Consider the following 26907-nt stretch of genomic DNA (forward strand, 5'->3'; position numbering starts at 1 on the left):
AACTGACTGGGTATGGTTGCTCATGCCTGTGATCCTAACACTAGGAGGATTCCTTGAGGCCAATAGTTTGAGACCAGTCTGAGCAAGATTGAGAACCCATCTCTACAAAAAAACTGAAAAATTAGCTGGGCATGCATGCCTATACTCCATGCACTCCAGCTACTCTGCAGCCTGAGGCAGGAAGATTGCTTGAGCCAAGGAGCTTGAGGCTGCAGTGAGCTATAATGAGGCCACTGCACTCCACTCCAGTCTGGAGCAACAGAGCGAGACCCTGTCTCAAAACAAAACAAAGCAAAACCAAATAAAAAAATAAAGTAAAACTTTTACTCCTAACACCCAGACATAACTGAGGTTATCATTTTGGTATATGTCAACACTGCAAGTTTTGGATTTTGGAAAAACAAAACAAAACATTTTGGTATAAACTTTTCAGTCTCTTTTTTGTGCTTATGAATGCATAAGAGTTTTTAAAAGTAAAATTGAGATCATATATTTTCACTTAACCATATCTCATGAAGACTTTCTTATATCATTAAATATTCTGTGGAGTTTTTTAAATGGCTTTATAGTATTTCATTGAGTGAATAAATTATTAACTGTTCCCCTATGTTTAAATATTTGGTTTGTTTCTAGTTTTTAGGTAATAAAAATAAACATTTGTTAAGTTTCTATTTTAGGCAGTCTTTTCATAGAAAAATTTAGTGTTCAGAAGTTGGACCTCATTATATTGGTATAAGTGGAACTGACATATAAAATAATGCTTCCATTTGTTTGTAGGTTTAGCCATTCTTTATAGATCCCATCATTATTGCCCTACTTTCTAAGTTGTGAATCGCATATTTTTGCTTTCAAAGAAGTATCTCTTCTGTTATGTGTTTGAGTATTATAGCTCTTCCCAGATACCAGTAGGTAAATTTGACATAGTATAATTTTCCAGCCTTTTTAGAGGTAATATATTGTGTAGATGGAGCCTTTTATTTTTTCCCTTGTATTTTGTTTGGCTCTTTATTCCTATTGTTTTAAAGTATATGATGCTATAGTTCCAAATTATTTGAGAATATATAACTTACTGAGATAACTTGGTCAGAAGTGGTTTTGGTAACATAATTTTATCTGAAAGGGATTATAAGATTTAAAAATTTCCTTTGTTTGGGGTAGTTGGAGCCTTACCATCATGTTACTGTTATTGATCTTTCAACAGTAATCCTATTTTATGTTTTTAAGCACATAACAAATCACATTAAAAAGATATACTGAGTATGTGTTGTTATTTCTGAGTGCTTCATTTTAAAAACAGATCTGTGACTTTTTGGCCCATGCTATTTTGCATCATTGGATAGATGGACATTACTTTTAGTGATTAGGGAGGGAGTTTATTTGTACTTGAGCTAAAGTGTTTTTTTTTTTTTTTTTTTTAACAGTTGTGTGGAGTTTGACTTGAATGTAAACAATATTGTTGGAATAAGAAACACATTCCTTCTCAGAACTTATGCATACCGTAAGTTTTTGGTTTGTTTCTAATTATTATCAGCTTCTGTTTTTTCTTCGTCTTTTATTTTTTTTTAAAGATGTTTGTAGTAAATAGTGACATCTTGTTAGTTGTGTTTAAGTATAATTATATTATTATTTACATATGTTTTACACTAAAATCATATACTACTACAGTTATAGGTAAATCAAGTGCATTTTATTAATAGTTGGTAATTTTTAAAAAGCAACAAGGTAAGTTTTAGAAGTAAGACACATTTATAGTGAGCACAGTGTTTAATACACAGAGAGGCAATGCTCTTTTTTTGGCATGGAGTTGGGAAATGATATAAACTTTTAAAGAAACTGTAATGTCTTCTTATTTTTAAGTTTTAATTTTACTTTCAGTTGAAAACCGAGTTCGTCCATTAGTGCTGGTGATTAAGAAGTGGGCAAGTCACCATCAGATAAATGATGCCAGTCGTGGTACTTTAAACAGCTATAGTCTTGTATTGATGGTTTTGCACTATTTACAAAGTAAGTATAATGGGTTTTTTCTGAATTTTTGAAACTGAAATGCAGTTAAACTTAATTATGGTGTTTTCCCTATTTACCCTATATTTAAGTAGCATTATATTGAAAAGTTCTTTGTAAGATCTATAAAGCCATATTTCGTATTTTGTTGCTTTGAACAAATGTTTTAGAAATGTTATTCCCTGGAAAACATTATGAAGAAGTTTCACTTTGTTTTTATTTTTTGACAGTTATTCTGTAGCCACTTCTGTATTCAAAGAACTTTCACCACTGTATTGTGGACTCATTATCTTGAGGCAGACGAATGTTCAGAAGGCCTATAAAAATAAGCTCAAGCACCATTCATCATGTTTTTTATTTTTCATTTGAGACAAGAATTAAATGATTTTCTTATTGATCAAAGAAACTTTTAATCTCTGTCAGCTGCCCTCCCCAACTAGATTTTATCTTTACTCGACGGTTGTGTCAGATTGGTCCCCGGATTTTTATTAAATCCAGCTAGCCATTGTTTATGAGACCATTCTGGTAAAAGCCATACTTTTGTGTCATGCATGGTGACAAACAGTAATAAGTGAACACTTGTAATTTGGGCCATTCATAAGATGGGTGTGAGAATTTTTACTGTATTGAAAGTTCCCTAGAAATATAGGACAGACTGACCAGATCTGGTTGGAACCTTTACTTTCATATTTAATAATCTTACGTACATAACAATCCAAGAAGTAACAATTAAGCCATTTTATACATTATGCTCAGCTGGACACTAAGAGTTGTTAAAGATGGACACATACACTCTTGTAGTTATTAGACCAATGGTCTGAGATGCTGAATTTCTGACTGCTCAACTGAATGTGTATCTGGTGGCATGAAGATTGAGTGAAAGATTTGATGCTAATGTAGTAGAAGACCATTTCCTAGAATGTTTCTGGCCTGATCTATTCTGGGGTGATGGTATTCCCACAGTTGAGAATGTGTTTCCAAAGATTATAGTAATGGGGAAAAAAACAGGTATTAGCACATATAATACTCATTTGTTAATTCCATGAATATTTATTAAATACCTACCAAGTAAATGCTAGGTATTGCTCTAGGATCTAGGAATACAGCAGTGAACAAAATAGAAAAATAATTATTTTCTTCATGAAGCTTACATTCTCGACATGTAAAACTTAACATTTCCATAGCTATCACCTACTAAAACATGAATTATTAAACCAACTCATGGGTTACTAATAAAATGTGATCTTTTTACTACTATTGTGTGAATTGAGCTGATAGAACACTATCAGCAGATCATATGTTCTGTACCAAATTAATTATTACAGTGCAGTCATTTTAAAAAATACCTATTTAAAAATGTCCTTTTATTGCATCAATTGATGTTTTTTGTATTTAGATTCTGAGAGTGATAACAGAGATAACGTTAGCAATTTTGCCAAAGGCAGTAGAAAAATGAGAGTTTGGAAAGTTGAGATGATTTGGTGCCCTTGTAGTAGTGTTTCTGTACTGAAGATACTGGGAACTGGGAAAAGGAAAAGGCACACTATCCTTGGTACGTGGATCAGAATTCTTCAGAGTTGGGGATTACAGTTTTGTTTAACACAAAATTCCTGGGAGACTGTGCTTCTTTGGATAGGCATTGGAGGAATGATGCCCAAAATGAGAATTTCTTTATAGTGAGTGACTTCTAATAGGAGGATAGAAGTAGTTAGGGATAGAAGAAAAGATTGTCCTACCAGTGCCTTCACAAAGAACAGTTCAGAGGTGAGATGGGTTGTCAGTAATTCTCTATTTTGTTTCAGAAATAGTGTTTAAAATAACAGTTAAAATGTAGTGATATTAAAATAGTTATATAGAAAATCCTGAAAATACACTTAAAGTGGAGAGAGGAAAAAATAAACTTCCCGTGTATTTCCATACCCAAAGATTGTTAATGTTAATACTTGTTTTATTTTTTCCAGCTTTTGTTTTCTTTGCAGGGGTTTTCAAATGTATATCTAGCCACGCATTAAATGCCAAGTTCAGTTCTTTTAATTCCAAAGTTTTTGGACAAACGAATAACTATAATTTGTTTGGTGTGTTTGGTTTTTTTCCTCTGTAAAAACATGGTCTTAAGTAAATAAAGTTTTTACATCTTCTTTTATTTGTGCATTATGGCATGGCTTTTAGATTTCAAGAAATACTTAAGTGTCAAAAAAAAAAAAAAGAATTGGAGTTTTTATTTTGTTAAGTATCAGAACCAAACAATTGCTACTGATTCCTACCATGACTTCATAAAAGATGGTGCATATTAACACCAAAAAAGTAAGGATAGAATCTCAGAATAACTGATAGACCATCCCAAAACAGTATAATTGTTACCCACCCTCAACCTCTGAAACAGATAGACAGACACACACACACTTTAATTTTCTCAGTTTATTACAGTTCAGGAAACTTTGCTCTACAGTAGGGAATTTGTGAGCATTTTTTCATATTTATCTCAATTGGAGTAGACTTACAGCTAGTTCCTAAGAAAATCTTGATTTTACCTTCAGGCACATCTTCATCCCACCTTTGCCTAGAGATAGGGTGACCAAAGTGTTTATGTTAATGTTCTTAATTTTTCTAAGATGTCAGCCATTCTCTCCTTGGTCATCAAAGCAAATGGTATGCTCTTAGGGTGAATTTGGTACTCTACTTTCTTGACAGAGAATATAATGTTAAACTCTCTATTTTTTTATTCAAAAATTTAGTTGTAAAATATTTTACAACATGTATTACAGACGTGGGGTTAATATATATCCTTAAAAAAATGACAAAATGGAGTTCACACTCATTTACTTGTGGTGAGAGTCTCAATTTGGTATAACCCTACTAGAAAGCAGTGTTTCAATATTTATATTCGTGTCTTTTGACTCAGTGATTTTATTTCTAGGACTTTATCCTAAGGTAATAATCAGTGACACATATATGCATTTATATAAAGCTATTTTTTGTGGTGTTTATTGAAATAATGAAAGATTAGAAGTAATCAAAGTTTTCTCGAAAAGGGGAATGGTTATATTAATTATGATCTATCCCAATATGAAATCTACATAGCCACTCACAATCATTTTTTAAGATATTTAATGATATAAGAAAATACTCATTATATATTAAGTCTTATACACCATGATGCTTATTTTATTTAAAAATAGTAAGTATGTGTTGTTTATGTTTATATGTATACAAATACCGAAAAGATATGTGCCAGAATTTTAGCAGGGGTTATTTATGGACAGTTGGATTTGTTTTCTTTATACTTGTACTTGCAGATGTTTTGTAATATATATTAAATAAGAAATGTATTTACCTTTGAATCAAATGAATTATTTTGACTTATCAAGAGAGACTTGAAATAATTTAAATGGACCAGCGTTTTATTAATCAGTCATCAGAGGTGTAATATAATCTTCCTCTTCATTGTTAAAATGTTTCAAGCTAATCTTAACACATGTATTTTTTATTGCTGACCAGTCTTGATACGTACTGGTTTAGGGATCTATTTGCTCCTCTAAAAGGATTTGAAACATGTGACTGACTGTTTTAGATACTACTTTATATGTCACTAATCATTTTTTGTCCAGTTTTACAGTTCAATCTGAAACATAAATTACATTTGGTTCTTTAAAAGTGAACTCTGTCCCCTTGTGTATTGCAGTTCACTTTTATTAAAAATTGAATAGATAAGAATTTCTAAAATATATATAAAATATAAAGAATAATAAAGCATCCATGTACCACCATTCAATCAGTGACTATTCATAGTTTTAGTAGTGATTTAAAAATTAGATTTAACTAAAGCATTTAACACACATAAACATCCAGAATATATGCCCTATCTCTCCATTCTTACTGGTTACATTAAAACTTTAATTTGATTGACTTCTTTAGAAAAATGTACTTTAATCTCAAGTGCCCCTGCATGGTTTTGCGAGCAAATTAAAATTTTAAACATTAGTATTTTGCCAGTGTAATGAAATCGTGTTAAAATTTGGTTTAGATTTTGTTAAACATATTTTTGACAATGTGATCCCATTTACTGAGGTGGTTTGTAACTAATGACACTATAATTAGCCATTCCTAGGTCTTTCTTGAAGGACGTCAGCTACCTAGAGCTAATATGTAACTCTATACTGGCATATTAAAGCTACTCCTCCCTAGAAGAAATCAGAGTGATTAAAATAGGTAGTTGCTTTTCTTGGCAGTATCACATTACTATGAAGGGAAAGGGCATACAAGAGCCTGCAAAGCGTATTGAGCAGTTCCAGCTCTGCTATAAACAACTAGTTTTTGTGATTTGGGTCATGTTATTTGTGCCTCTGTGATCTTAATATTCTCATCTGTAACATAAACAGTTGGATTAAGTGACCTTTAAGTTTTTATTTAACTTACGAAATGCTTTAATATCTTTTCTGCCATGAACAGAGGTAGGAAACAGGTGTTCTATATGTAGAAAGGTTAAAAAGATTAAGGCATTTCCTTAAATAAATTTTAATAGCCAATGATAGACTACATGTACTTGAAAAGATGGCTGAGGGGAAAAACCTATTGAGAAGAGATTTTAATGACACTCTAAGAGTTAATGATAAAGGCAGAATTATCCATTGGTTAGAAATAATAACATTAATGAACATTCGTGGAATATTTACCATATTCCCAGGTACAGAACTGTCTGGTAGGCCTTTTAAAATTGTCCTTGCTTTTTCAAAATTAATGGTTGTTTAGTACTATTGAAAATCAGCTTTTTTGTTTTGTTTTTGTTTTGGAGACAGAGTCATCTTGCTCTGTCACCATGGCTTGAGTGCAGTGGTGTCATCATTAGCTCACTGCAATCTCAGACTCCTGGGCTCTAGTAATCCTGCCTCAGACTCCTGGGTAGCTGAGACTACAGATGTGTGCCACCATGCCCAGCTATATTTTCTATTTTTTTGTAGAGATGGGGTCTCGCTATTGCTCAGGCTGGTCTGGAACTCCTGACCTTAAGCTATCCTCCCACCTTGGCCTCCCAGAGTGCTAGGATTACAGGCGTCAGCTACTGCTCCCAGCCAGTCTGCTTTTTTAATAGTTGGATTTTTGATAAATCAATATAAAAAGTTTATGAGTATAAATTTGTGAGTTCCTGATCAGCAAGTCTTCATCTGAACTGCAGGCAAAGTAAAATCTTGTATATTAGCTATACTTGAGGCATTACTGAAATAATGAGTTTTCTTTCTTTCTTTGTTTCTTTTCTCCCTTAACCTATTGTCCAAAATTCTGAAGTCAGAATAGGCGATATAGCCAGATTGTTTCAGAATTTATATTGCTTCGAAGAAAGATAAACATTTAAATTACTGAACTCTTTGAGATTAATATCAGGACAGTGTTAACAATAACTGCCATAGTACACTAATTGTTTCTCTAATGAATAGTGGTTAGAAATCTTGAAGGTTGTAAGACAAAGAATTTACTGAATAATATCCCTGCTTCCCAGCCTCCAAATTGCTTTGTTCTAGAAAGGCTCTTTTGTCCATTGAAAAATCCTTAACCAGTGGTTAGTATTTGTTTTTGTCTCCTAGTATTCTAGTTATGCTTTTAGAATGAGCTAAAATTTCTTTATTCTAATTTTCTATAATCTTTATTAATGCTTTCATTATAATTTTAATTTACTGGAGTATTCAATGGGAAAGAAATTCAGGTTTTAACTATTTATTTAAGGTTTTATTCTTTATTAGTAAGAAATTCAGGTTTTTAAGTAAACTAATTTCTAATAAGATTTTCCAGTTTGACTTCTGTATTAAAACTAAAACTATAAGAAAGCCATTAAAAAGTGTTATATAAAGGTAAAGACATTTAGAATTAAAGTGACTGGGGCTTGAGTTTACTTGGAGGGTCTTCTGGAATTTTGAGCATTTGAATGCCTGGGGACAGGGGTTAGAAATATATCCTACTTCCTAAGAGTGATTCTGGTAAGTAATGAGTGAGTTTTTTCCTCCTAATATTTTTAGTCATATGCTGAAAATGTACAGGCTATCACAGAATTTTATTTTATTCCAGTTTTCAACTTGGGGATGAAGCATAATATAGAAGGGAAATTTAAATAAAGCATCCTACTTTATACTAAGTGGTAGGAATTTATACCCTTGTAATTATAGTTGGAGACCATGTAAGTTGGTCATAATGGTTGATTACATGTACATGGATGTATTCCAGAAGTCACTTTAAAGTTTTTGCAAAATAACAAACTAAAAGTGAATTAAATATTCTTTGTTATTGAGTTTATTTAGTTATATATAATGTATTTCTAATTCTTAAATACAAAGCATATCATATTGTAATACGTTTGGTTTCTCTAATATTAAAGAAATCTTGAAAATGTATTAGTTGCATTTTACCATACTCAGGACATCATATTTTATAGTTATTTCTTATATTATGAATATTAGGCACTTTGCTTTTTTATATTATTCCACTTATAATGATGTCAAATCACTGCTAATGCATTTAATGAGATTGGATTTGTTTAAAACTATTGAATGGTGAAGAATGACAAAAAATACGGTGGTAACATGAGGATAATGATTCCTTTGTGTGAAATTTTATTTTATAGCAGATTGGTGCAAATCTCCTGATTTAGATTTCTAACTTTTACTGAGGTGATCTTTTAAAAAATGTATTAATGAAGTTGAAGATTTTCTTTTATTCTATTTTATTTTATTTATTTTATTTTTGCAGTACATCAATTTCCTGGAACTATTTCAGTTTTGATATTGTGGAAATTAAATAATAAATGACAATTATGATAGAACTGTTGTTCTCTCATAATATAGTATCAATGAACTATACTTTTAAAATTATATTTTTTAATAGCTACTTCCACCTTAGCAATGTCCACTTAGTATCTGTAGAACAATCCTGTCTTGCTTATTTTGTGTGTATGTCTGATGTTAGACCAGATGACATATGTCCTTTTACTGATAGCTTATTATCCTAAAATTATATAAGGAATGTCGGTTTACATAGGGATATATAGTTTATTAAGAAAATCTTTAATTGTCAACTGTGATATATTTTAAGTTTAAATTTTTAGGGATTAGGATTAATTTCATGAAATATATGAAAACTGTTGAATTTTTTAGCATAAACCCTTGTAGTCTTTTACCTGGGGTGTAGCTGACAAATTATTGCATTGTAAATTGAATCATGTGAATCACGGAAGCTTTAAACTTTTTCTTTTTATAGCCCTACCTGAACCCATCCTTCCATCCCTCCAAAAAATTTACCCAGTAAGTGTTTCTTATAAATTATTATAATACATATTATGTCAAGTGTATGTAGAACTATTATATGCAGTATTAATGTAAATATAAAAATAGTAAGGCTAAGTATGTGATAACATTTTCTGTACAGGCTGAGGCATTGGCCACTAGAACATTTAAAATGTTTCATATACTTTTTCAGAAAATTCTGATATTTTATTTGGTTATTGGCTGACAAATCTGGTCAGTTATATTAATGGTGGAAGTGGAATTTTTTTTGCATGATGCTCATGATTATCAATAATGGGAATTAATAATACTCAGTTGGTCAAGGCCCATTTGGCCTTATTCTAGTTTTCTTCATACTTTTTAAAGTATAGTTTTATAGCATTTCTTTAATTAGTAACTTAGAAAATTTTCAGCCCAGTATATTTATACTTGAAAAGCAGGGGAAAAAGAAGTTGAACAATCTTTTTACTTTCATTTGATTTTGCCAAATAATACACCAAAAGAGTTAACATTAGTATACGATTCTTGTCTGCATAATGTTAAGAATCCTGCTGAAATTAATTGGAAACATTCAAGAAATGAAGTGTGCCTCCTAGAAAAAATTTAGCGTATACTCAATTTGAGTTTAGAGAATCCTAAGTAATGTACATATTCATAATCTGTATGAATCCTTGTGTTTCTTTTTCAGTTTTCTTGTGTTCTTTCTCTAGAATTCTGTTGCCTTGTTTTATAGTCCTATCATTTCTGTTTTCCTCCATAGTCATCCTTGTTCCTGGTTTTATTTGGAAATAATATTTAAGCTACTTGTTTAGAATGTTTGACCAATCTTCTGAAACCACATAACTTTTATCTGTTTCACATACTTATAATAAGAAGAGCTGTTTTACTGTTTTCTAAACTTACTGAATGGTCATATTACAGAGGAGAATGTAATAAGCAATTTGGATGATGAGTTTTCAAGGAACTTATTGTATCACACAAAATATTATAAACATAGTTGGCATGGAACATCAATTAAAATATATTACTAGTTTAATCTCTGTTAATTGAGAAGAACTGATGTTCTTATTTTTGACCATCGGCTATTATTATAATACACACATGCGAGGTACTGGATAATAAAGGTTGGTTGTAATAGAGCCTTGCTATAGTGAGGATCTCCCATTTTCTGGAGGATTATCTACTAGAAGAGACTATGACAAGAACCTTTTGGCATCTGGCGATCTGTCTTTTCTTCCGCTTTTTAAAAACTAATTTTTGCTGTTACGAACTATTATAATGAGTTTCTAATATAGCTAAGGATCAGTCTTTATGCTCTCTTAAAACATTATGAAAAATGAAAGAATCAGAAAGTACAGAAATAGAAGTGACTTGAACTTTTTGGCTTTATTCTTGAATGTTTTGCTCCCTCTATAAAGTATTGATTGTTAGCTTATACCAAAAGGTCCAACACAATGGTTGTGTGTTTCATTTTATTCTCTCAACCTTATTTTTCTGTGAGCCCCAGGTTTCAGTATAGAAAGAGCTGCATATATTTTTCAGCATACAAAGAATCTAGTGGTTAAATTTATCCTTAAAAGAATCTATTATTGTATATTGAAAAATAGTTTTGCAGAAACCTCACTTAAAACCCTTTTTACTAATGTAAGATACTGGTGAAATATCAGTTTAATGTACAGTGGTTGGGGGCAGAAGTATTGTTTTTGTAATAAGATACCCAGGTTCATACTTATATTCTAGCATGAACAGCCTCATTTTCACTTCTGTTCCATTTTTTCTAATTTTTCTAATTATCCAGCTTTTCCCCATGACGGAGTCCTGACTTCTGTTCATCTTCACTGTGTCTGGCCTTACATTCTCCATCCCTGCCTGTTTTGCTAATAATCTTATTTCTATGCCTGTAATGAGAAAACAAGTTTAAACTAGCCCAGCCTCGGTGCTTTAAAAAATGCTAATAGCAAGACCTGCTAGATTAGGAATGTCCCAGTTTGCCTTCAGGTGTGGTTACATTGCCATCATAAATATTTAAACCCCGGGCCGGGCGCGGTGGCTCACGCCTGTAATCCTAGCACCCTGGGAGGCCGAGGTGGGTGGATCCTTTGAGCTCAGGAGTTCGAGACCAGCCTGAGCAAGAGCGAGACCCCATCTCTACTAAAAATAGAAAGAAATTATATGGACAGCTAAAATATATATATAGAAAAAATTAGCCGGGCATGGTGGTGCATGCCTGTAGTCCCAGCTACTCGGGAGGCTGAGACAGGAGGATCGCTTGAGCCCAGGAGTTTGAGGTTGCTGTGAGCTAGGCTGACGCCACGGCACTCACTCTAGCCTGGGCAACAGAGTGAGACTCTGTCTCAAAAAAAAAAAAAAAAAAAAAACCCTCTTACCTTTACTATAAGGTTGGTGTTTTCATGGATAAGGACTTAACTACCCACCTCTTCTATAGGATTTTTTGTTTTATATGAAACTGAGTACTTCTTTGGTAGTCCAGCTGATGGAGCAAGCAAATCAGCTTGTTTTGTATTACTAATAATAGCTATCATTTATGTAGTATCCATTATATGTTAGTACACTGTAAATTTCATATAGTTTCTTTAATCCTGAACAAATAAACTTGCAAAGTATTAATCCTCTTTCACTGATGAAGAAACTAGGTCTTAGAAAGGCTTCTTAACTGTCATTCTGGAAGTAAAAAAAAAAAAAAAGAAAGGCTACATGATTGATCCAAGCTGTACTGGTATTTTTTCCAAAATACTATGTTTCTTGGGGGAAGGCAAGAATGCAGTAGTGTTCACTAACATATCATTTTATCTAACTTCTGTTGTTTATTACATTTTATTTATGTATAAATACCTTTGTTTAAGGAAAGTAGATATGGCAGAATTTCAGCTTGTATAAATCAGTTTGGGAATGACTTAAAATTTTACAGTAACAAACAACTTTGCAAATGAAGCCACAGGTTCTTTTAAATTTTGAGCTAATATACAGTAGGATTTTATTTGTAAAACAACAGGAAACAGTTTGGAATGGAATAAATTTGTTGCCCAATATGTTATGCTCTTTTTAGTAATTTTCTCAAAATTTATAAAATATTTAAAATATTTTGAAAGTTGGTATGTTTCAATTCAATTGTGATATTGAATGTGAAAGAAAGATAAAAGGCTATAAACATCATTTTCTCTAAAAGCTATATTATAGTATGGAATTATTGATTATTACTACTTAATTTTTATTGACTTAAAAATTATGTAAGTGATGGGGGCAGAGTATTTACTATTGAGTTAAATGAAGCTGAGAATGTTTAAATTTATAAACTGGGGTTAAACTTATGAAGGGATCTTTATTTTAATGCAAACATGTTATTATGCGGTTTACCTAGATTTATGTTAGGTAGAGTTATTAAGATAACTTATGTTTTTTAGTTATTTATTTCCTTCCCTAACAGTATCTTGGTACTCTAGGAAGCTATTTATGTTAACAGAATAGAAATGTAAGAAAATAACTCTCTCCTTTATAATTATGAAATAAAGAATTCTAAGAATGTAGAGCTCTTTTGTGTAGTTATATGTTAAAAACACCTTAAATTTTACATATATGCATATATAGTTATGTGCCACATAGTGATGTTTTGGTTAATGACAGACCACATATATGACAGAGGTCCCGTAAGTGTATAATGAAGCTGAAAAATTCCTTTTGCCTAGTTTTTACTGTGCTATACTTTTACCTTTATTTTAGAGTATACTCCTGCTTATTTAAAAAAAGTTAACTATAAAACAGCCTTGTAGCTTGGCATAATGGTTCATGTTGGTAATTCCAGCTACTCAGGAGGCTGAGGCAGGAGGATTGCTGGAAGCCAGGGGTTTGAGAGTAGCCTAGGCAACATAGTGAGACCTTGTCTCTAAAAAAAACAAATAAAATTAGCTGGGCATGGTAGCGTATGCCTGTGGTCCCAGGTACTTGGGAAGCTAAGCCGGGAGGATCTCTTGAGTCTAGGAGTTTGAGGCTACAATGCGCTGTGATGATGCCACTGCACTTCAGCCTGGGCGACAGAGGGAGACTCTAAAAACAAAAAGAAAAAGAAAAACAAACAAACAAAAAACAGCCTTAGGCAGATCCTTAAGGAGATATTACAGAAGACAACGTTGTTATCATAGGAGATGACAGGTCCATGTTTATTATTGCCCCTGAAGACCTTCCAGTGGGACAAGATGTAGATGTGGAAGGCAGTGATACTGATCATCCTGACCCTGTGTAGGCCTAGGACAATGTGTGTATTTGTGTCTTAGTTTTTCACAAAAGTTTAGAAGTAAAAAATAATTTTAAAGAAAAGACTTACAGATTAAGGAAATAAGGAAAATAATTATGTATAGCTGTACAGTGTGTGTTTTAAGCCAGTGTTATTACAAAAGAGTTAAAAGTTAAAAATTTTAGAAGTTTATAAAGTTAAAAAGTTACAGTAAGCTAAGATTAATTTATCATTGAAGGAAGACTTTTTTTTTAAATATAGATTTAGTGTAGTCTAAGTGTACTCTGCAGTGTTTACAAAGTCTATAGTAATGTATGGTAACCTTAGGCCTTCATATTCACTTACCACTTAATCACTGACTCACCCAGAGCAACTTCCAGTCCTGTAAGCACCATTCATGGTAAGTACCCTATATAGGTGTACCATTTTTTATCTTTTATACTGTATTTTTACTATACCTTTTCTATATTTAGATGCACAGAAACTTACTATTGTGTTATAGTTGACTACAGTATTCAATACAGTAACATGCTGTACAGATTTGTAGCCTAGGCGCCTACTACACACGTAGGCTATACCATCTAGATTTGTGTAAGCATACTCTGTGATGTTCACACAATGACAAAATGACCCAATGAAGCATTTCTTGGGATGTATCCCTGTCATTAAGTGACACATAACTGTACAGCCATACCTTGGAGATACTGTGGGTTTGGTTCCAGACCACTGCAATAAAGCGAGTCATATGAATTTTTTGGTTTCCCAGTGCATATAAAGTTATATTTACACAGTCCTATAGCCTATTGAATGTGCAACAGCAATATATCTGAAAAAATAATACGTATAACTCAATTTACAAATACTTTATTGCTAACAAATGCTAACTATCTTCTGAGCCTTCAGTGTGAGTTGTAAGCTTTTTGCTGGTGCAACGTCTTGCCTAAGTGTTGATGGTTACTGACTGATCTGTGTGGCGGTTGCTGAAGGTTTGGGTGGCTGTGGCAAATTCTTAAATAAGACAACAGTGAAGTTTGCCACATCAATTGACTCCTCCTTTCACAAAAGATTATAGCATGTGATGCTATTTGATAGCATCTTAGTCAAAGTAGAACTACTTTCAAAATTGGAGTCAGTCCTCTCAAACCCTGCTACTGTTGTATCAACTAAGTTTATATAATATTCTAAATACTTTGTTGTCATTTCAACATTGTTCACAACATCTTCACCAACAGTAGATTATATCCCGAGAAATGACTTTGTTTGCTGATGTGTATGAAGCACACCCTCATCATTCAAATTTTATCATAAGATTGCTGTAATTGAGTCACATCTTCAGGCTCCCCTTCTAATTCTGATGTGCCATTTCCACACATATTCAGTTCCTTCTTCTATTAAAGTCTTAGACCCCTCAAAGTCATCTATAAGGTTTGGAATCAGCTTCTTCCAAACTCTTGTTAATGTTGATATTTTGACCTCCTTCCACGAATCATGAATGTTTTTAATGGCATCTCTAGAATGGTGAATCTTTCCCAGAAGGTTTTCAGGTGACTTTGCCTGGATACATCAGAGAACTCACTATCGATGGCAGCTATGGCCTTACAAAATATATCTCTTAAACTTCAAAGTTGAAATGACTCCTCGATGGATGGGGCTGCAGAATGGATGTTATGTTAGCATGCATGAAAACAACATTAATCTCCTTGTACATCTTCATCCAGAGTTCTTGGGTGACCAGATGCTTTGTCAATGAGCAGTGATATTTTGAAAGGAATCTTTTTCTGAGCAGTGAGTCTCAACAGTGAGCTTTAAATATTCAGTAAACCATGCTATAAACAGATGTACTGTCATCTGGGCTTTGTTGTTCCCTTTCTAGAGCACAGGCAGAGTAGCTTTAGCATAATTCTTAAGGGCCCTAGGCTTTTCAGAGTGGTGAATGAGCATTGGCTTCAACTTTAAATCACCAGCTGTGTTAACCCCTAATAGGAGAGTCAGCCTGTCCTTTGAAGCCAGGCATTGACTTTTCCTCTTTAGCTATGAAAGTCCTAGATGGCATCTTCCAATAGGAGGCCGTTTTGTCTACAATGAAAATCTGTTGTGCAGTGTTGCTACTTTCATCAGTTTGCTAGGTCTTCAGGATAATTTGTGGCAACTTCTACATCAGTACTTTCTGCTTCACCTTGTGCTTTTATGTTACAGAAATAGTTTCTTTCCTTAAACCTTATAACCAACCTGTGCTAGCTTCAAACTTTTCTGCAGCTTCCTTACCCTCTGTTAGCCTTCAATGAATTTAAGAGAGTTAGGACCTAGCTCTGGATTAGCTTTTGTCTTAAGGGAATGTTGTGGCTGGTTTAATCTTCTATCCAGACCACTAAAACTTTCTCCATATCAGCAATAAGACTCTTTTGCTTTCTTAATATGTGTGTTCACTGGAGTAGCACTTGTAATTTTCTTCAGGAACTTTTCCTTTGCATGAACGACTTGGCTAACTGACGCAAGAGGCCTAGCTTTCGGCCTGTCTTGGCTTTCTGCATGCCTTCCTCGCTAAGCCCAGTCATTTCTAGCTTTTAATTTAAAGTGAGAGATATGTGACTTTTTCTTTCACTTGAATATTTAGAGGCCATTGTAGTGTTATTAATCAGACTAACTTCAATATTGTGTCTCAAGGAATAGGGAAATCTGAGAGGGAGAGAGACTGGGAACAGTTGGTTGGTGGAACAATCAGAACATACTACATTTATTGATTAAGTTTGCCATCTTATATGGATGTGGTTTGTGGCACCCCAAAGCAATTACAATAGTAATATCAAAGTTCACCATAACAGATGTAGTAATAATAAAAGTATTTGGAATATTGCAAGAATTACCAGAATATGGACAGAGACACAAAGTGAGCACATGTTTTTGAAATAATGGTGGTGATAGATTGCTTGGTACAGGGTTGTCACACACCTTTAATTTGTAAAAAATACAATATCCACAAAACACAATAAAGCCAAGTACAATAAAATGAGATATGCCTATTGGTCCTCTGTCTGTGGGTTACGCATTCTTGGATTCAACCTTTTGTGGATCAGAAATACTTGGGAGAAAACAATAAGAAATAATAATGCAACAATAAAAAATACAAATAAAAATACTGTGTAACAACTATTCACACACATAGTGTTTATGTTGTATTAGATATAATAAATAATCTAGAGATGATTTAAAGTACATTGGAGGGTGGGGGTGAGTTATATGCAAATATTATGCCATTTTATGTATAAGGAACTTTAGCATCCTTGGGGGCCCAGGAATCAATTATACCACCTCCCTGCCAGAATACCTAGGGATGACTTTACGCACATATAGCAACTTTTTTCCATTTTAAAAAGATGAAGAGATTAATTATCTAGGCTGGCCACGGTGGCTCATGCCTGTAATCCTAGCACTTTGGGAGGCCTAAGGTAGGAAGATCGCTGGAAGCCAGGAATTCTAGACTAGCCTGAGCAACATAGCGAGATGCAATCTCTACAAAAAATTAGCCAGGCATGTTGGTGTGCGCTGTAGTCCCAGCTCCTGGTAAGGCTAAGGTGGGAGGATCCCTTGAGCCCAGGAGTTTGAGGTTACAGTGAGCTATGGTCAGGTCACTGCACTCCAGCAGCCTGGGTGACAGAGGAATGATGATGCCTGGTATAAACTAAATAATAAGTCCTTATAACAATCCTATGAGTACTATTATTTTTCTTACAAGTGAACAATCTGAGGAAAGCTAGGTAACTTAAGTTCACACAGCTAATAGAAGGGCAATGTTTCAAACATAGGTCTGAGTTCAAAGCTCATGCTCTCAGCCACTTCATTATAGTACCTCTACTTTATGTTAGATACTTATGTTGATTTCAAAACTTTTAAAATGTACTAAAATAAGATATAATTTAAAGGAAATTTAATGATCAATTTTTAACATACATCACCAGATTAGTGGTGACCTGCGTGCAATTAAGATAGCTTGGCGGGAACTTTAAGATACCACTTGGTTCCTTCTCTATTCAGGCAGAACTCTGCTTAAACATTCCATTTCAGTTTTCCTTTTCTTTGGGACTTTCCTCAACATTTATTTCTAGGGTTCAAGAATTCATACTGTTAGGAAATTATGCAACTTAAATTTGTTTGCCTGGAGATTGAAAGTGGTCATCTTTTGTTTAAGCCTTATATTGTTTTAAAGAACAGTTACCAAATAGAAGTTTAGCCAGTCTAACTTATTCCAGAAAGTGCTTAATTGTCCAAATTTTAAACTTTGAAGGTAAAGTAAGATATTATGGTATAGCCTCAGAAAAATGATGGAGTCTGGCAAAAGGTGTTTTTGCCATTTTTGGTGGGCAGTTGTATGGACAAAAGCAGTAGGACTTTCAGATGTTTTCAAGGGATTTTCTGTTTAAATTTTTTTAACTTGATGACATTGAAGAGAAACAAAAGATTATGTATCTTCAAAAATATCAACACATTTAAATATCATTTGGTTATTAGAAGCACAAAATATTAATAAGATATCAGGCCGGGTATGGTGGCTCATGCTTGTTAATCCTAGCACTCTGGGAGGCCGAGGAGGGAGGATCGCTTGAGATCAAGAGTTCAAGACCAGCCTGAGCAAGAGTGAGACGCCATATACTAAAAATAGAAAAGTTAGCTGGGTGCAGTCGCATGCACTTACAGTCCCAGCTACTTGGGAGGCTGAGGCAGGAGGATCACTTGAGTCCCACAGGAGTTTGAACAATGGTGACACCACTGCATTCTAGCCTGGGCAACAGGGCCGAGACTGTCTCAAAAAAACAAACAAACAAACAAAATAGAAAGATATCAACCTAAAAATTTAATAAAGAAATCTTCTCTTTATTTAAATGATCAAACAGCAATAATATTGGTAATCCAAAAATTTGTTTATTAAAGAAATAGATGGTATTAGTTAAATTGCTTTTCCATGGACTTAACTTGCAATTTTTTTTTTTTTTTTTTTTTTTTTTTTTGAGACAGTCTCACTCTGTCATCCTGGGCACAGTGCAGTGGCATCATCGTAGCTCACTGCAACCTCAAACTCCTGGGCTCAAGTGATCCTCCTGCCTCAGCCTCCCAAGTAGCTGGGACTACAGGTGTGCACCGCCATGCCCGGCTAATTTTTTCTGTTTTCAATTGAAACAGAGTTTTGCTCTTCCTCTGGTTGGTCTTGAACTCCTGCACTCAAGCAATCCAAAGCAATCCACCTGCCTCAGCCTCCCAGAGCGATAGGCTTACAGGTCAAGCCACTGTGCCAGGCCTGACTTTGCAATTTTAAGACTGCTTTTTTTCTCTTTGACTTTTGGGCTGCTCTTTATGTGCTTTCTAAAGTATTAGTTTAAGTTCTGCACCTATTATCCTATCTGAAGTAGCATGTATTTTTCTTAAACATGTAACTGCAGTGGGAGAGTTCCCTTTAAAAGAAATTCTTTGTTGAAGTCTTAAAGCAGAGAATCTTTCTGGAATGTGAATGGTTACTAACAACTGGGGATCTATTAAGGATAGATGGAATTCCTGTTTACCTGTAACTTCTTTTAGGTGCATCCTAATCTTTTTAATTTTAGCTTTGGATTTCTCCTTCATTTCCTCCCTCAGTAAGGATGACATGACCCTTTTTTAAAATATTACCGTGAAAAAGAACAGTGGAGCTAAGAGGAGAGTGGCAAATTGTTGGTCCAAGATCATTCAGCATTTTAGTAGACTAAATCTCACAACTCTTCAGTTTTAATGTCACAGTTGCTAATCTTTTTCTTTAAATTATTGAACAAAACACAGATTTTAAAAAGTTGCAAGCAGTTTTAAACTTCAGGTAAGAAAATGACTTCTTTTTAAGCATCATTTCATAAATTGAATGCTTATTATGCTAGGTGCCAGAAATCAAAATTAGTAAGAAGCTTTCGGAGCAGAAGCTATTAAAATGACCTCCTTTTCTTATTTGATCTGCATTATGCCTTTTGTTTGATTTTCCAGAGAATAACATTTAAATTTCATAATTTTAAATAATGTTAGCTGGGCATGGTGGCTCATGCCTGTAATCCTAGCACTTTAGAAGGCTGAGGCAAGAGGATCGCTTGAGCCCAGGAGTTTGATGCTGCACTGAGCTATGATGATGCCACTGCACTCTAGCCTGGGTGACAGAGTGATACCCTGTCTCAAAAAAAAAAAAAAAAAAAAAATCTTGCCTTAAGTAAAATTTTATACCTAACAATTAAGAGACAAAGGAGGCTAGAGGCAGTTCATCTGTTATTTTTCCTTCTGCCTTTACTCTTTACTGCAAATTGTGGTTTCTCTTCTACTCTCGCCCACCCCCAGTCTTATATTAGGCAATTAAAATTTCTACTTAAGTTTTATAATATGATTAATACTACAGCAATTAGAAATGTAAGGAGAAATGCTAAGTTTAGGAGTGCCAGCTTTATGAATTTGGTCAGAATAGAATTTTTATTCTGAGAGAAATGTAATCACTTCTTGGTAGTTAAAAATTGTAGATAGAATTATAGGTAAGAGGGCAATTGAGGGGATATTTTCATTTTCTTGCTCCTTTGTTTTTACTGATGGTTTTGGGGGACTAGCATTAAATGATACACTACCCTATTTCTCTCTGGTACCAGTCTTTATTTTTCAGCTTGGACTTATTTAGATGTCTTTAACTGAATTGGTTTCTGTAAACCCAAGGTCGATTTATTACTGGATAGTTGGGGCTGGGTGCGGGGGCTCATGCCTGTAATCCTAGCACTCTGGGAGGCTGAGACGGGAGGATCGCTCAAGATCAAGAGTTCGAGATCAGCCTGAGCAAGAGCGAGACCCCGTCTGTACTAAAAAATAGAAAGAAATTATCTGGACAACTAAAAATATATAGAAAAAATTAGCTCAGCATGGTGGTGCATGCCTACAGTCCCAGCTACTTGAGAGGCTGAGGCAGTAGGATTGCTTAAGCCCAGGAGTTTGAGGTTGCTGTGAGCTAGGCTGACGCCATGGCACTCTAGCCCAGGCAAAAGAGCAAGCCTCTGTCTCAAAAAAAAAAAAAAAAAAATTAGATAGTTGGGAACTTTAACTGTAGTTGTCCTTCTGCTACCTTAACCAATTGCTTTTTAAAATTCATTTCTCCTCTGATGGCAATGGGGAAATAATAGAAAATCATGTTTGATGGTACTGTGCAAATTACCTTAGAAAGATTATTTCCTAACTTATGGATATATGTTACTTGAGAGTCTCTGTAGTTCATTTTGTATGTTTCAAAGCTAGAAATATACAAAATTAACTTGCTGTTAATACAGGAAAGATCAGATCTGAAAATGAATGGCATAGGCATAAAGAATAAATACTCATTAGTGTTCTTTGTATTAAGGGTCTTTGTGCCTCTACTGCAAGCAAATAATATCCTCCTTTGTAAATATTATGGTGAAAGTTTGCTGAATATTGCTTGTTGGTATGTTTCCTATCTTCTTCTCCCTGCCTTCTTTGTCTATTTCACATTTAATTCAGGTTGAACATCTGTCTTCTGTTCCAAGATACAAAATACAAAAACAAAACAAAACTTAAAATCTTAAAATTAGTATGAGTACTATTCATATATTAAAGATATTTTTATGGCCTTTGAGAGAAGTTTAAAGTGACAGTTAGAAAATGCTCTTTACCTTGTGCTTGGTATTGCCTTCATACATAAAGTACAACTCCTTTTAGAAATAAGAATAAGACACATTTATGAAGAAATCTATATGTTGTTGGGTGGAATCTTGGTATGTGGAGTAAGGTTTTATTTATGAGTTAGAAGATCTTTTACTACCATAGGGATCTATTTGGTTAACTGAGTCATATATTCAAACCAAGAATTAGAATATCTTAGTTTTTCAGGTATACTGTGGCCTGTTGCAAATACTGGTAAAATCTTTAATGGAAGAAAATCTTTAAGTTTTCGAATTGCCTACATAGAAAAAATTTCTTCTCTCTTCTTCAGAGAGCCTAGGTCAGGATTTATAAAGTTTCTTGGTATGTGTTTTAAATGGCTTTACATTTTTTGACTTTTTCTCTTTGACAGGAGTCTTTTAGTCCTGCTATACAGCTGCACCTTGTACATCAAGCTCCATGTAATGTTCCTCCTTACCTCTCAAAGAATGAATCAAATCTTGGGGACCTCTTACTGGGCTTTCTTAAATATTATGCTACAGAATTTGAGTAAGTAAAATTTTAAATTGTGTTTACTCATTTATATATAAGTGAGTGCTGTGAATTTGGTCGGAAGCTGTGTTTGTCAATTGTAGTGCTGTAAACTTGTCCAGAAATATAGAGTTAATAAAATTTAATATGTAATGACTAATTATTAGAAACTAAATAGATTTCATATTCCTAGCTAATAAAAAAAGTATAGTTCAATAAGCCCAATTTTAGTTGGCTTCAATAATGATCTTATTTTATGTTAAGTTGCCTTATTCCACAGTAGGGCCTCTGTAGGCCTTAAGTATTGGTTCTAAGTAGATGCTGTGTTGTTTGGAACAGCTATTTTCTAGGAACTTAAGGTGCATAGTAAAAAACACAACCAAGGCAAACTTAGAAAAGATCTATTTAATACTTGATGTCTGAATAAATAGTTGTGTTAGTATGATATACAAATCAAGGAATACATCTTTTTGTTCTTTTTTTTTTGAGGGTGATATGAAACATGAAACAAATAAAAGGTATAATCAGGCTGGAAAGAACTGAAAGAACTTCTGAATGAGTTGTAAGACCTGATAGAGTTGAATTAGGGGTTGTTCATAACTCTTCTGATCAATCCAGGAAAACTTGAAGGAGAAACAGAGAAGACTTAGGAATTGTACAAAGTTAGAAGTGGGTATAGTGACCATAGGATACCACTTTGAAGAAGTTTAGAGAGGGGAATAAAGAATAATAATAATTAATTGCTATTATTAGGTGGGAAAAATGGCTCAGAGCAGATTATATTTATTATCTCATTCAGTGCATGTAATAACCGTATGATGTGGTATTATGCCCATTTTACTAGTGAGGCACATAGAGAGATGAAGTAACTTGCCCAAGATCACGTAGCTAGTAAGGGTAGTATTTCAGAAGATTTGACTGCAAACATCATACTTAACAATGATACTTTATTGCAATGTTGATACGGTCTTTTCTGCTGTGATGCAGGTAGCTCTAAAGAAACTGAACTCATGAGATGATTTGAAATGTAGGACGTAGGAAGAAATGTTACTCAAATTCTTCAATGTAAAGCTTACAACAGACTGCCAGTTTGTTTGCAGTTGGGTCCCCAGTACCTAGCCCAGTGCCAGATAGTGAATACTTGAGAGGTACTAATTTTGAAGTAGAAAATGAGATCTTGGACTGATTCAAAGATCCTTAAAGTGACTAAAAGCTTACTGAATTAGGTTAAGAAAAGGAGTAGGAAAGGTGCTGGAGGAAAGTAGTTCAGTAAGAATGAAATTACAATAGTCCAAATTAAAAATTATCAGGATCTGAATGTAAGTGAGGCAACAAGGATAAAAAGAGAGGAGCCTTTGTTTATATTAAGATGAAGAAAGATTAAAGACTGTATGAGACATGGGACAGCAGAGACTATAAAGTTCTGGTGGTTATTCTACAGTTCCTTTTTAAGACACTGCAGTAGCCGTAGCAAATGTTTAGTGTTTACCTAGTATCCTGTAGTATACTGATTGATTCCTGTGAATTTCATTTAATCCTCACAATGATCCCTGACAAGGTTAGGGAATTTGTATACATGAAACTTGCCCACAGAAATGCAGCTAGATCATGGGAGAACTAGAATTCAAATTCAAGTGTTACTCCAAAACCACCTTAATTGTTAGACTGTATTGGTGGCATCATCTATTGTGTTATATAAGTTAGGGATTGTGTGATTGTTCAGAGGGAAAATGATTCACAAAAGAAAGATATATTTCTGCCATGTATATTTAGGATCGGAGTATCTGGATACAAATATCTTGAAAATCAGCTGCTTTGTTGAACTGAAACAAGATGGTAGATGTGTAGGTTTCTGTGTTAGTTTAATACTAATGAGAGCTAGCTTGTTGGACCAAATGATACTGGCTAGGATGCTGATGCTTGAAAAGAGCTTTTGAAACTTTATCATATAATATAGTTATCATTTCCTATGAGATATTTTCAGATATTTGACTGTAGGGAGCACAGCCAAGAATGTAGCCATGGTAATGAGCTAGGTGCCTTATAAAAGAATTCTGGCAGCTGTAAAAATGTTTATAAGGATTTCTTCTGAACTTTGAAGTATTTAATTAAAAAAATTCTCTTTACTGAAAGACAAAGAATGAAGTACCAGTTAAGGAAGGATTGCTTGAATGTATAGTATAAACCTTGCAGAAGTTTTATATGGTCCTTTAAATCTACTAATTTTTCTTGCCTACTTCCCTCACACTTTGCTGCTGAAAATTATTAAAATGAAGCCAGGCTTCTAGAACTGTACCTAAGAATAGGGAACTAACAAAATAGGACAAAAGGATCAGGTGATCAAGGGATTTTAGAAAACACAATCCAAATGTACTCATTTTTTATTTTAACAAAAGAAAAATTCAAGTTATAAATATCTTATAGACTCATAGAATACTGTAGATCCTAGGAACCTTAAAAGGTTATAATCCCTTTTATTACTTGGATACCTAATTGCATGTCATTATTTCTGGACTATCTGTTGAATTAAAAGTAATACATACATAAATATATGAATCTTTAAGGAAATATGAAGGCCCAAATTTTCTATCTCCTTTCTTATTCTGATTCTTTCTTCTCATTTCTTTTATTTACTCAATAAATATTCATTGAGTGCTTACTATGTACCAAGGTATTTTGTATGCACTGGGGATATAGCAGTTAAGAAAACACACAAAAATTTTTGCCTTCATGGAGTCTGGAGAGATAGACAATAAACAAATAGAATGTATAATGTGTTAAAGTATGGTAAGTGGAGAAAAATAAAGCAAAAGCAAAAAAGGTGGTTCTGGTGTGCCCAGTGGTTGCAATTTTAATACCGATAGTATTGCAATTTAATATTTAACGTTGTGAGGGAAAATCCCACTCTGAAAAGGTGACTTTCAGATAAAAACCTGATGGAGTGGAAGGTGTGAATTAATGTGGCTATCTGGGAGAAGAGCTTTCCAAGCAAAAGAAAAAGCAAGTGCAAAGACCTTCAGATGGGGTTTTCCTAATATGTTCAAGGAACAGCAGGGAGGCTAGTGTGACTAGAAGAGAGTAGAAGGAAATGACAACAGACAGTTTAGGAAGTCCAGACATATGGAGTCTTTTAGTTAATTCTGATGAGTTTGGCTTTTCCTCTGGGTGATACGGGAAACCACTGGAGAGGTTTCAGTAAACGCATGATGTTATCTGATCTAGGTTATAACAGGTTCATTCTGGCTGCTGGATAAGAATGGACTGAAGGTAGCCAAGGGCAGAAGCAGGGGGACTACTTAGAAGAATCTTGTAGTAGTCTAAGAGAAATGATGTGGCTTGGATGAAGATGGTTGCAGTGGAAGTGGATGAAAAATGGTCATATTCCATTTGTATTTTGATTTGTGGCAGATTAGATGTGGAATGACAAAGAAAAGAGTCAAGGATGACTTCTGTTTTTTTTGGCCAAGCAATAGGAAGGATGGAATTGCTCTTAGGTGTGATGGAGAAAGACTAGAGAAGAGCATTGCTGATTGTGAACATTTTAAGATTGAGATACCTATAAGATGTTCAAACGGAGATATTAAGTAGACAGTTAGATATACAAGCGTACAGTTCAGGAGAGAGGTTGCAGAGATATATTTGGGAGTTGTCAGCAGATAGATGGTATTTTTTTTTTTTTAAGAGATGGGGTCTCACTATGTTGCCCAGGCTTGTCTTTAACTCCTGGCCTCAAGTGATCCTCCCATCTCAGCCTCCCAGAGTGTTAGGATTACAGGTGTGAGCCACTGTACCCAGCCCTCATGTTGTAATGATTAGAAATACTTAAAAGTTCTTTGAAAATACAGTGGATTGAATTGGTCTAAATGGTAGTGATTCAAAGTATTCTTTTTTTTTCTTTTTGGAGTACTTCAAATGATACATTTTAAGTAATTGTATTACCTGGGTTGATACAGGTTGAAGCTTAAATGATATGTGGCTAGGGATGATCAAGAAAATGGATATATATATCACATACTGTTTCTGTGACCCAGTTTAGAACCAAGTGGTGGCATGTAATGTAAATTCAAGAAGTTTTAATAGAAATGTAGTAGTGAAGATAGAGTACCTTTGATTTAAGGAAATAAAAGTCGGGTTAATAATTTAACAATAGGATACAGTATTTCAATATTCTAAATTCTTCTGAAAGGAAAATCTATGCCTTTTAAAAATAATGTTTACAATTTTAATTCTGCAGATTCAATTATCCTATAAGCTGATATTTAAAAAAATAGTCTCAAGGAAAAAGTTCATTTTATTAATGAAATTTGACTTCACTGATATAAAGTGAAGTACTGCAAAGTTTAATACTGTAACTTTGGTTCAGGTAGGTATATGGTTATATAACTCTTTCCTTTACATTGTTATATTTAAGAAAATTTTGGAAACATTTGGAGTAATAGAGCAGCATGCTCCTTTTCAGTTTGGAGCCCATACTACTGGAACTGCAATAAAGTATTTACAAACTCCTCTTGATCAGAGCAAAAATAAAAATCCCACTCAGGATGCTTTGTGATGATCAGACTTCACAAGATGCAGTATTTTTCTTGCATATTTAATATGTGGAAATTAAGCAAATTTCCAGAAGCAAATGCCAAACTGGACCCATGATTATATTCTTGTAGATTCTCTAGCTGATAAATAGAGAAAGTATAAGGTGAATGTTCGAAGGTCCTGAGCTATAGTCTTTCTCTGCTTGCTGAAATGGTAGAGAAAGATAAATACTGCTAAAAAGATATCAGCTATTCATCAACTTAATTTTTCTCTTATTTACAAGCTGAGTGGTCATATATGTTTTAGCATGTTCCTTCGGAAAAAAGAAGATACTTGTAATAACTTAGAAATGTAGAGAAATTGGAAAAAATCTTTAAAAAACAAAATATATGCCTTCTGATCAGTGGTGAATGAAAAAAAGAAAAAAACGTAGTTAGTGTTAATAAAGACTGGACAATTTATCTTCAGGACTGCTAATGAAATTGTTTTACTTGAATAAAATTTCATTAACAGCTGTATCTGATATACAGCAATAAGAGTATATTGTATATTGAGTAAACAGTATATAGAGTATTAATTTTATTTTCCTAAAAAAGTATTTATAATACTTCCTTGGAAAATTTCAAAATTTTCTCCCAAATCATACAAATAAAGATGCACCTGAACAAAAAT

At 33.8% G+C, this 26907-nt stretch overlaps 1 protein-coding gene across 4 annotated transcripts in view; it reads left to right on the forward strand.

The window, feature by feature from the left end:
* The window catches only part of TENT2 (terminal nucleotidyltransferase 2), a 60981-nt gene that overhangs the window by 29426 nt on the left and 4648 nt on the right, over positions 1-26907 (forward strand). For all 4 annotated transcript variants that reach the window (XM_069491947.1, XM_069491948.1, XM_069491950.1 and 1 more), the window contains exons 9-12: positions 1422-1498; positions 1876-2004; positions 9244-9287; positions 21587-21723. In XM_069491947.1, the coding sequence (XP_069348048.1) occupies positions 1422-1498; positions 1876-2004; positions 9244-9287; positions 21587-21723 (387 nt within the window). The remainder of the gene's footprint in view (positions 1-1421; positions 1499-1875; positions 2005-9243; positions 9288-21586; positions 21724-26907) is intronic.

The sequence above is a fragment of the Eulemur rufifrons genome, chromosome 17 (assembly GCF_041146395.1).
Source record: "Eulemur rufifrons isolate Redbay chromosome 17, OSU_ERuf_1, whole genome shotgun sequence".
In the NCBI taxonomy this organism is placed as follows: domain Eukaryota; kingdom Metazoa; phylum Chordata; class Mammalia; order Primates; family Lemuridae; genus Eulemur; species Eulemur rufifrons.